Source organism: Protopterus annectens, chromosome 1.part1 (genome assembly GCF_019279795.1).
Source record: "Protopterus annectens isolate FY-2018-M chromosome 1.part1, PAN1.0, whole genome shotgun sequence".
In the NCBI taxonomy this organism is placed as follows: Eukaryota; Metazoa; Chordata; order Ceratodontiformes; family Protopteridae; genus Protopterus; species Protopterus annectens.
Window position 1 is genome coordinate 1,271,160,600 of NC_056726.1, and position 12,485 is coordinate 1,271,173,084.

Genomic DNA, 12,485 nt, shown 5'->3' on the forward strand with positions numbered 1-12,485 from the left:
TGATAGTAGTCTGTCATTCGACACCCATGTAGCTAAAGTAGTTAGGAAGACTTTCTACATTGCCCACCTTATCTTGAAGGGATTCTCATCTAGATCAAGGGAGGTCATAGTCTCCCTTTACTCATCACTCATCAGACCAATGATTGAGTACAATGCCCCATTTGGGATGTATCTGACCCGACACCTGCAGCAGCTGGAGAGGCCACAAAAGTTCCTCACCAAAAGGATAAAGGGTCTCAAAAATCTGTCCTATGCTGCCCGACTGAAAGAACTCCAGCTCTATTCAGTCGCTTACCGCTTGCTCAGAGGTGACCTTTGCCTAACATACAAGGCCATGTCAAACCCAGATTTGATGAATATGCTTCACCTCAAAAAATCTAGATCCATCAGAGCCACAAGGGCCGGAGACTTAAACCTCGACACGGCTATTAATAGGACGTGCTGGAGGGATAGATTCATTACCCAAAGACTCCCTATGCTGTGGAACAAAATCCCGGTACATGTGAGGCAGAGCACCTCGCTGGCCTTGTTCAAGAGAAATCTTGACCAATGGATGGGAGATCGCAGATATACCCCAGGGATTACCTCAGTGTCACTGCTCGACAGAGGCACAGCAAAATAATGGGTATAGTTCCCCATACTAAAGGGGTGGCGTAAGCCACAAAACGATGGGCTAGGCTTGTAAATGCCCTCGGGCAGATAGCCTAGTATAAACCTATGAACCTATGAACCTATGAACCTACTGTTATTAGGAGTTAGGTGTACTGTGATTTGAGTTCAAAGGAATGGCAGTGCAGCAAAACATGTCATTGCCATGATACATATTCCTGTTGCACTAGAAGCTTAAATACCAGGCTGAAAATGTCAGACTGCAAGTTATTCTTTTTAGTAGGACTCGTATGAATGACTCTGTAGGATATACAGGGTACTACAAATTAAGTTTGTATGATCTTTATGTGATTACTTACATGGATGCATGGACAACTTATGATGTATTATCTTGTTCTTACATGACTTCTAGCAGTTTGCTTCACATTATCTGAATAGCTGACTGAAAGAACAGCCATGGCATGGTATCTGAGATACCTCTACCCTCATCAACCCTATAGTGCAAGAAGCTGTCCTTAGTTACTTTACTTTCCTCTGTGTAAGCAGCTGATGGGGGCAAAAGAGTTGTATCCACAAAGCATTTGGCTTACATGCCTTAGCATCATGTGGCATATAGAATGCTCCAGTCATTGTTCATTGTTCATTTCATCTATCTATCTATCTATCTATCTATCTATCTATCTATCTATCTATCTATCTATTTATCTGGGTGGCTAGAATTCCCTAGCTTACTTCAGTATAATCAGCTCATAGTAGCAACAAACTCCTTAACCAACCTGAAAAAACTCCTGGACTTAAAAAACCTTATTAATTCCTAAAGTAACTCCAGGTCACTTCAATCATCTAACAAACTGCTGGTTCAAACACTCAAAACTAACAACTCAGTCAGAGGCTCGCTGTTTGTTGGCAAAACCTGAAACTCACTTCCAGCTGACCTTACTCTAGAACCCTCACTAACTCAATTCAAAAATAGTCTGAAAGGGTATTTTACTATGCACTGACTATAGCCATGTTCCAACCCAGACTAATTCCTCAACTACCCAGTTTAACATCCCTACAACACTTAACCCACTACCCCTCTATCTAGTCACTCATGACTCACTCCCCCTCTATGCTTCCACCTTTCTATACCCTACCACTACTCCATAACCTTTACCTCCACTACATCTAATCTGTCTCCCTTACTCTATCCCCCTTCTTTCACTACCAGGTATTCTGAATATACCTGTTCCTATTGTTGCTAGCCCCTTTCCTATTTTGAAAAGGCCTACCATACATCTGACACCTTGACATGAAGGACTATGGATTATTCCACACTGATGTTCCTAGACCATATCATTTCTACTTAATTAGCCTCTAGTACTTGAATTGCCTCTTTTACATACTTGCTCTTTTGAATATTTATTTTTTTCTTCTTAACTATGGTATACTAAATAGTACTATACACAATACTGACTTTCACTAAATGTCCTATTATCTATGATAGTCTGTAAACCTTACCTTACTAGGCTTTTTAATGTGTATGTTATTATCTACTACAGCCTGTAAACCATGCTTTACTTTTTACTGTGTATGTTATTATCTGTATGATTGGAGCCTTTCTCACTGGGCCTCCACTGAAAATGGACATGTATCTAGTCGGACTATCCCAGTCAACAAATGTAAAATAAATAAATAAAATAAATAATCTATCTATGTTTGTTAATCTTTCTGTTTATTTACCTATCTATCTATTTGTTTATCATGAAAGTGAACTGGACCACTGTGGACACCTTTTCTGAGATGACCTAGTTACACAAAGTTAAGATAAAAAGTTATGACTGCACAGAGTACAGGACAGATATAATGAGAAACTGTACAAGGAGCAGTAACAGGCAACTCTGGGCACAACTGTATACAAAATAATGTTTAGTACTGCTCAAGGTACTCTGGTAACATATCCATGGTATGGCTTTACAGGAATGACACTGATGGCTACTGCACTGCACTACTTGTGACTAATAATCTGGTACAAACATGCTGCAGCTACAGAGAAGGAGACAGATCTTGCCCAGAATGAAAGACAACATGAAATATCTTGTCAACTGAAGAGATGGGCTGCTTTGTACTTACCATGACTAGATCCTGAGTTTGGCAGTAGGCCTGGAAATAAAGGGCTGATGACAAGAAGAACATAAAAGTACCATTAAGGCTGTTGCAGTCCTCAGATAATGAGTGAAATGATGGCTACCATGTATACAGTCTGTAAATATTCTGTGATAGAACCCTAACCGTGAGACACTGTGTCAGACAGTGAAGCATCAGCGCAGTTTGCTGATATATAATTGCATGTAGCACTGCACGCTGAGAACCGTAACTGCCAACAAATGCTGCATCTGGCTTATGTTGTATAATTTCTCAGTTTCTACTGCACCCTGTCTGGCAAATGTTGGACTACTGTGTTCTGCTGTTAAATTGACCTAAACTGGCAAGCCAGGGAAGCAGGTCAGTAACCAAAGAAATAGCTTATTTAGACATCCATGCCAATCTTGTTTTTATGTTAAATAAATTCAAGAAGACAAGCTTAAACTGTTCAATATAAGAGGCTTGTCCTGTAGTTTAAATAAAAGCTGGGGTTATAGAATATAAAGCTAATGTCAATGAACCAATATGAAAAGGCTGATGTAAACATGGTGTAAAGAATTATAATCACAAAAGAGTCTGATTAAACAAAGTATAAAGAATTGCATTCACCAAAAAGTCTGATTAAACACAGTGTGAAGAACTATGATCACCAACAGCTGCTCAATAGTCACGTGAAGTGTTCAAGAAGCTTTGTGACCTTTAGGATCACTAAATGTGATTTCTGGAAGGATGTTAAAATGAAAGGCTTACTTTTTATCATCCATCACTATGGGGATGCTGGGACAGTGCAAAGTACCCAATAGAAGCCCTCATGGGTGGTACCTATATTGTGTTTGGAATTTTCACAAGAACATACAACAGTACTTGCTTTATCACAGTTGTAATACAATAAAGGTGCTATTGTCTGTGTAATCCTTGTATAACAATACCTACTATATACTGCAATCCAATGTGCTCTGTGACTAGAGATGATCCATAAAATCATATACCTTGCCACCAGGAGCATTTCTATCAGTTTGATCGCTATAACCACAACTCACACCTAAGCATTCATCCCACCAACCGACACTATAAGTAATGGTGCTGTGCTAAAGAATTAACTAGCCCAGGCTTTCATTAACTTCCCCAGTTGACCCAAGCATTACAGCACAATGAAGAGTTAGCCACTGTATTAATAAAAAGGTATATTGAACTATCTGTGTGTATAATAGTTAATGAATTTATTGCATTGCTGAATTTCAGCCAGTTGTTTAAATTGCATTACTTCAGGTTTGCAGTTATTGATAAGTTTTGGAAGTATACCAGTCATTGTATGGGCTATAATGTGGGTTGGCTGGAAGAGTTGAATGGCTGCATATAAAGAGGATTGTAACTGGTACTATGGCAAGGAGAATCCATGCAGGTACATGTGTATGTGTGTGTATGTATATGTGTAGTACTCATGCTGGAAGGCAAATAACTAATCTTATCAGATTCCAGTCCATTGCAAGATGCATGCACAGGCATACACACACACACACACACACACACACACACACACACACACACACACGCACATGCACGCACATGCACGCACATGCATGCATGCGTGCGTACATACACACACACACACACACACACACACACACACACACACTCTCATTCACCTTCCAGCAGAAATGCAGATGGACACAAGGATAACCCCAGCCAGGAAATGAATTAGGGAACTAAATGCTGTGAGGTATTAACACTACTACAGTGCTATGTCGACTCTGTTTTGCAACAAAAGTATTGTTAAATAGAGTATGCACAGATATTTGTAGTTCATATCATTAACCTGTCTTGATACATGGAAAGTGTTTCACACAAATGCTCATCTAAGTTTCAAAAAATAGCTATTAAATTTGTAAACTTAAACTTGCATACTACTGCTTTCAAGGGCTTAAAGTGCACAAGAGAGTGAAGCAATAGGTCACCAGTTTTTACAGGTCTGACTATTCTATCTGCAGAATTAGTGTCGGTCACTTGCAAAGTGCAGTGCAATGATAAATCAGTGTCGAGAAGAACCTTCTAAAGCTGCCCGAGGTTGTTTAATCTATACTTATAGATTCACAGGTACTTACTTGGCTATTGCTCTGTAAGTATCCTTAGAAGCCAAGCCATCCATTTCCAAGAAGTTTTTAGCCTTTGTTTTTTAAGTACAAATAACCCAGGGCCATTGTGTTTTTAAGTATGAACTTACATGTAACTCGTATCCATAAGTGACAAAGATGCCAAACCAGGTGTGAACTTGCAGTTTTCCATCCATTCATCCAGGTCATGCTTGGATAGAATAAAACACACTTTACTTTATGTGGTGAGGAATATAATCCCAAAGGAATACACTGTGTTAGATATCTTTTCTTTTAATATGTTCTATTTATGTTGCAGAACAGATAATTTAAGTACTCTGTATTAAATGTTTAAAGTCTCTGCATTTGTCTAAAGAGAAAGAATGCTATTTTCTTATACATGTGGTCCTAGAACTACAAGTTACAGAATGCTTAAATCATATCTATAACCATTTTACAAAGGTGAATTAAAGCAGTGCTTCCCTTTTTGGCTTAAGATTTTAGTGTTTGAGATTTTCATTATGATAACAGCTGACTGTAACTGTAACAGAGAGAATAAGTAAGATTAACATCAAAAAGCTAGCAAAAATACGGAGGGGTGGTGGGGAGCTCTGCAACGAATAATCATATGATTGTTCCACAAGCCCTGAGTCAATGTGTTCCCAGGTATGTGAAACATGCATCCTACTCCAGAAAATAAAATACAATCTGCAGGCATGGTCTACTTTTATCTATCTCTGTAAAGGTTTAGAACTGCACATCTGAACTCTGAATAAAATCATATGCTGAATGCAAACAGTATCTCTCATCTTGCCATCTGAACTCTGAATAAAGTCATATGCTGTATGCAAACAGTATCTTTCATCTTACCAGTCACAGATGAAAGGATAATGTAACACCCCCCCCCCCTGCAATATCTTGTAATTTCAAAAAATGCACAGATTCTGTTGTTCCATATACAGAAACATTGCCACTATATGCACTTGCCTTGGCTTTTTCCAGTTACTAACTAAAATCCAGTTCCTGTGATAGAACATCTTTAAGCAGGTAAATAAAGTGCAAGTCACATGAACAAGGAGGGAGGTATATAATCACATGACCTAGAAGTTTTACAACTTCAGGAAACAAGTAAGGATGGCCCAGCCCCCTAAGATTTTGTTTCCCTGAGTGGTTGCCTCCTTCCTAATTCTCTGCCTTTTACTGGCCCAGTGAAGCTGCCAATTAATCTGATTGACAGGCTGTGGCTTGTCAGCTCAGCAGTTTACCCAAGTTTCATTTACAGGCACTTTCTGAGGAAGTAGTAGTAGCACTGTTGTTGCGGACTTTGTGTAATTTATACCTCATTTGTGTTTTGGCTTAAGTAGTACTGTGAACCAACTGGATTTCCAGAAAAACAACAAGGAGTGATGACTAGAAGCTGAAGAAAGGTTTAAGTTCCTCAGGGCACTAAGTCTGAGAAGAAACCTACCACAAGTATTAGGCTGACTTAATTTCAGTTGCGATAGGGTTGAATTTCAGTGAAAACTGATAGTTTGCTGCTGACTCACAGTAAGGACAGAGGACACTGTTAACCTATAGGTAAATTCTGACTCAGTTTTGAAGAACTGCCCTCTACTGCATATTTAATGGCCTTCTCAGTATAGAAGTGACTATTCGCTTTTGATTTGGTTTGTCTTTTAATGGATTATTGCTGTTCACCTTTCTAGCTTCCTTTTCTTGCCAGAAAAGTGTCAAATATTCACCAAAATGTAAGTTTGGCGAACTTATGTGAATATCCTATTAGTTTCTTATTTTAAATACAACAGTCAGACACATATGGCTACCAGAAATCTAACTGGTGCCACAAAAACATTTCTGTATAAGGTTTTGATAATATTGGCTACCTACAGCTGAAGTTTAGCAAGGTAGCACTTCTTTTGCAAGATACATACGCAAGCAGAAAGCTGCCTTACTGACACCTTTTTATTCTGATGGAGGGAGTCTTTTTACTTTAGTTTTAGTTTTATGGCAGTAGCAAAGACATCAGAGAAGGATGGCATAAACAAAGCGGATATCAGTTTACTTACAACAAGTCATTTATTTTCATAGCAGGTTGCTAAAGACTTGGGAGTATATTGTATTGCAGGTGCTGGTCTGTGGAGAAGTGGATGGCATTTTCTATGCTTTTGGAGTTAGTTTTGGTCGATTAATGTTTTGGGTACTCTTCTGTGAGAAAAATGTTGATGTCACTGAAAGAATGGGGATAGCACTAAATGAGCCATAGCTCCATTGTCTTGCTGCTACATAAGTAGAAGTGTCACTGGATTTCTGGCCGACAATCTGCATTCCATGGAGAAGCTGGAGGAACTCTTTGATGGTGGAGTGGAGAGCAGTGATGGCTTAGAGATGTATGATGAAGGAGTCATCAGGCTTGCTGGCAATCTCTACCTGGAACTGGAGAAGCTGGTTTCAGTCCATGGGCAAGGATCCATCACCGGACTAATGCCCTTAATGGTTTCTTTGTTAGAAAGTCTTGAAGGGACAGGAGCTCAGTTGCGGGAAAGAGAAGCAGAGCTGGAGATATTGCGGGAAGACAGGGAACGACTTCTTTCGCAGTATGACCGTGAAAAGACTACCCGAAAGCATATCGAAGAGGTAAGACTGTAAACTTCTTGTTGTATCTTACCTTGTTGCATTGTGTGCTTATGTTTTAAATCCATACAATTCATAGGAAATGCCTTTGGGTAGCAGTCTAACCCTACAGTGGTGTACATGTAACTTTTTGTCTGAAATGTTCTGAAGCATTCATAGATCCCCTGCCTTAGGACTTTATTTGTAGTGTTTCTGTATCAGAAAGTATGTACTTAATGCTGACTTTCGAACAAAGCACCCTTCCCTCCAGTGCACTCAGCTTTATCACATTTACTACTTATGGTTACAAACATCCCAGACCAAAATAAAAAGCTGTACCTTAAATATGACTATCCTGTTTCCCTACTAATACTGACGAGTAGCTGCCTTAACTTTGTACAGGCACTGTCACCCTCTTTACCTTGTCAGGAGCTGATCTTTCCACCTTTATCTGACTTTGTTTATTGTTTTTGTTCCTTATTTATTTTGTGACAAATTTTAAATCTGGCTTTGCATAATTTGGTTGGGATAGCACTGCTTTAGAGGAAATCTCAAGTCTTGAGTGCCAGGATAGCATGATATTGGAATGTCATATTTTTTTTTTTGTTTGGATTTATTCACCTACCCCTTCCCATTCCGTCCACATTTGGCACCTCTTAAATGAGTATGCTAAGTGATAATGATAAGTTTTGGCCAGTGTGGTGGTTGAACATCAGACTCACCAGTACAGGTATGCAAATTTGAGGACTTTGGGCTCAATCTGTCCTTTCTTTTTGTCTGACAGGTGGCACTGAGGGTTAAGGCTGTGAGCTGTAGTTCCTGTGGCACAGAGTTTGACTCTCTCAACCATCATTTGCTTACTGTGTGATCCAGGGCAACTCATTTAACCAGAAAGTGCTTGGAGGCAACTGGAAATTTGGTCTGGCTCCTCAACTGTCCCTGGACTGAAAGCTTAGTAACTACCTGTGAACAGTTATACTTAGTCTGCAAAGATGTTAGATGTAACCCCTAGTATAATGTGGCCTGTCTTCCCAAGCTTTGCAGTCTCTTGTGCTAACATGTTGCATATTTGTACCACTCTTTCTATGAAATAGTACTTCTTTGTATCCAATGAGCTCTATGCTAATCCATATCCACTTCTGATTCTTCCTCATGAGTTTTAGTCCATCACTTCTTCCCTTTTGTGTTTGTATTGTGTGACCATGTTCTGCTACCTTCTGCTCTGCAGGCTGAATATTTCTAGCATCTGTTCTATGATAGCTAATTCATTCCTTTAGTATTCTAATCCTTATTTACACTCTTTCCATTAGATTTATTTCTTTTAATCATAAATGATCTCTAGAACTGAACACAGATTTCCAAGTTTGGTCTCACAAAGCCCAGTGCAGTGAATTATACCATCATTATATGTATGTTCCACTCAATCAGTTATGCTCTCTAAAGTTGCCAGTCTTTGTTCTTACTGTCCATTTTATTCCTTGTGATTCACTCCAGCAGAGATATGTTCCCCCAAGTTTTTTTCTCCTCTGTGGTAATAAACACTATTCTTACCTATGTTATATTTTGCTTTAGGAGTATTTTAATCCGAGCATTTACCTTTGCATTTACCCACAGTATAACTTGTTTGACACTTTCATATCTACTCAAATTCTTTCATCCTTTACAGATGTCCCAATCATTGCGCCATCACTGAATACATGTACTTGCATTCTAATCCCACTAATATCAACTACAAATGTGTTATGTTTTTTGTCACCTTACTATAATTTTGTATAGCAAAACTATGTTAGAGCTTTTCTCCTCAGGCCTCTGCTGAAAATGGTCTCCTTTCTAGTCGGATTTACCCAGTAATCAAATAACAATAAATAAATAAATGTTAGCATCCTAGGATGCTAACCGTGGCTTAATTGTTTTTTAAATCAGGAAGTATTGGTTTTATTTGCAAAGGTCAGGATCTTATCACATTGAGAGAAAGCAGCAATATGGCCTAATTAGCCATGTCTACGATTTTATTTCTTAAGACCACAGCCTATAGATGGCATTAAAACACTTTACAACCTCTAGGCAGAACTATTGACTCATGTATTTATGTTCTGTTGAATAGTGCTCAGGTATCAGTGTAACTAAACCTACTGTGTGGAGTTGTAAGGTAGCCTTCCTGCTGGTATCACAGACTAGATAGCATATGGGTTTATAGGTGATGCTAGGCCAACATCCTCAAGGGTGTGTTTTAAGCCTAACCCTGCTCCCCAAATTTAACTTGCTCAAAGTTTTAACATCTCCCAATCACATATCTCTTGTAAGTAATTTGATGCCCAGGCAGTGAGATGCAGTGGTGTGCAGTTGTGAAGTTTACCTTGTGTGACTTGAGCTCACTGTGTACCACAGGCAGTGTGTGATGTAAAACTGTTGCAGATGGTCATCTTGTTGCCCCTGTCCAAACAGAGCTCAGAGTTCTTCAAGTTACATCTTCATATTTTCAGTTAGTGGGTGCAGTTTGACCCCTCTTTTGTGCATGTTGCTGCCTTCCATAATTTCTGCACTGGGACAATTAAAAATTCAAGGCACTGTCCTGGCCTAAGAGGCTTCCTCCCTTCAAAGCAAAGCTAATCCCTAACCCTATTCAAAATAACCCAGACCAATGGATAGTTAATTGCAAATTTACCCCTGGCTTGGCACCTATGTCCCTAATGAACTGGGGCTTCCAGTGAACATTTTGACTTGTACAGGTTTATGTCATAGCCAAAATAATGTATTGGGGTATTGACACATGTCAGCAATATTTTGGTAAATTTGGGGTAAGCTTGGCTTTGCTTAAAAATGGCATTGGGGCCACCTGAAAAATCCAGGTAATCTACAGTGCCATCTGGTATAAATTTAGACATGAATAAATCTCTGCTACTTCTGATTGTGTGCTTGAACTTTAAAACTTATTTTAAAGTACCAAATTTATTAAGATGAAGTGATGTTTTCATAGCTGACAAATGTTGGATTGATTTCTTGTTTTGCATGTGAGTGGTTTTGGTCTGACCAAAGGACTGTGGTGCAAAAAACTCTTGGTCTGCAGCTTCATCTGAGGTACTTTGGCCATTATATAGACCCTTTACTTGAGAGATGATGCTAACTTGCTGTAGCTCACTGAAGAGAAAAAAACAAAACGGAAAGTGACAGCGATTCTATAGTTGGGATAATCCCTGAAAAGGAATATAAAACAAGAAAAGCAAACAGCTTGTTTGAAGTACTGGTCTTATGTCCTGGCATTATCAGGAGAAGATAATTTTCTGCATAACTGAATGCTTTCATTCTTTCAGAGACGTTGTTACTTATTAACGGTGTACAGAAGGCAGTGTATGGAATCACGTTTGCAATGGAGTAATGAGTGACTGGTATTTGGGAAATGACATTGCATCAGGCAGAGTAATTAAAGTTAAGTTTACAGATCTTGCAAGTATACAGACTGTAACCTCAGATGATTACTGTCTTGAATCATCCCTACCCCCATCCCCTGAAGGTCAAGGACTCTTGTAATATACTGTTCACAGTTTACTTGTTTCCTTTCAGTTACTTTTACTGTCTGGTGTAGCCGTGTAAACCCTGTCATCTTTACCAGGTTTGGAATCTATGAAACTGAACTAGTGTTATGACCACTGTCACAAGGGCATCTAGGGTTATCATCTAACAGCCTGTTCTTGTGATGGGAGAGGGAGCTAACACGCCTATGACCTATGGAAAAAGGTATAAAGTATGCTGCATCATTTTTTAAAATGAGTGTATCAGGAAGTTAGATGAGTAAAGCCATTGGTTTGATTTACTCTTGTAACAAAACTGTAACCTCTGCTTTTCTTTCTAGCCTGTCCTTTCCCTGTGCCCTCAGTAATTTTCTCTGGTATGTTTGCCTCAGTTTTGTCTTATTTATTACCAGACCAGTTTCTCCTTATGGTAACACATTCTATGCTACCTGTAAAGAAGAACCTCTAATTCTTTCATATAAGACATACTGGTGTCGAAACCATGGCCTTAAGCTTAATGCCAAAAAATGCGTTGTCATCCCCTTTGGGAAAAACTCCGTTCCCACTAATTACCACATCGATGGGAGCCCACTGAACACTGAAGGCGTTATGAGAGGTCTGGGGACACAGGTTGACAGCAACCTCTCCTTCGACCACCACATTGCCACTGTGGTTAGAAAGTCCTTCTATGTGGCACATTTCATTATCAAGGGTTTTGCATCCAGGAAGAAAGAGATCATCATCTCTCTCTACTCTTCCCTCATTAGGCCAGTCATTGAGTATAATGCCCCATTTTACATGTACCTCACTAGACATATGCAACAGCTGGAAAGGCCACAAAAGTATCTCACAAAGAGGATTCTTAGCCTTAAACACATCCTACATGAACAGACTCAAAAAAACTCCAGCTATTCTCTGTTTCATATCGTCTACTAAGAGGCGATCTCTGAGTGACTTACAAATGCATGTCTGACCCAGCTCTGTTAGAAATGCTGCATCTAAAGAAATCCCAATCCCTCTGCACCACACACTCCAGAGGCCTCAACCTCATTACCACAATCAACAGAACATGCTGGAGGGACAGGTTCATAACCCAGAGACTGTCTATGCTCTGGAATAGACTTCCCATACATATCAAGCAGACCACCTCATTGGCCCTGTTCAAGAGAAACCTTGATGAGTGGATGGGAAATAGAAAGTACAAGCCAGGGATCAATCCAGTTGCTCTACTTGATAGAGGCATTGGGAACTAATGGTGGGCGGCACGATGCCAGGGCACTTTTGTGAGCTAGGCTTGTAAAGGCTTCAGGGCCATTAGCTTAGTACACATCTATGAACCTATGTAAATGATTTTCACCTCTGATAGAACCATTTGTGTTTTCTTTTAGTGCATTGAAAGAGATTTCCTTGCCCATATGTGTTCACTCACTCTTGCCGAATTTGCCACCTTATCTTCTGCAACTTGGGGAAACACAATTAGAATTTCCATCAATCTGGTGTAGCTTAATATTCAGATCAAATGCATTTGATCTATACAAAAAAA

The 12,485-nt window shown here is 39.4% G+C and overlaps 1 protein-coding gene across 1 annotated transcript in view; it reads left to right on the top strand.

Annotated features, from left to right (window-relative positions):
* The first annotated feature begins 6,071 nt into the window (after nucleotides 1–6,071).
* The window catches only part of LOC122809800 (C-Jun-amino-terminal kinase-interacting protein 3-like), a 1,405,059-nt gene continuing 1,398,645 nt past the window's right edge, over nucleotides 6,072–12,485 (top strand). The window contains exon 1 of the mRNA XM_044081538.1: nucleotides 6,072–7,457. Coding sequence (XP_043937473.1) covers nucleotides 7,152–7,457 — 306 coding nt within the window. The 5' untranslated portion in view covers nucleotides 6,072–7,151. The remainder of the gene's footprint in view (nucleotides 7,458–12,485) is intronic.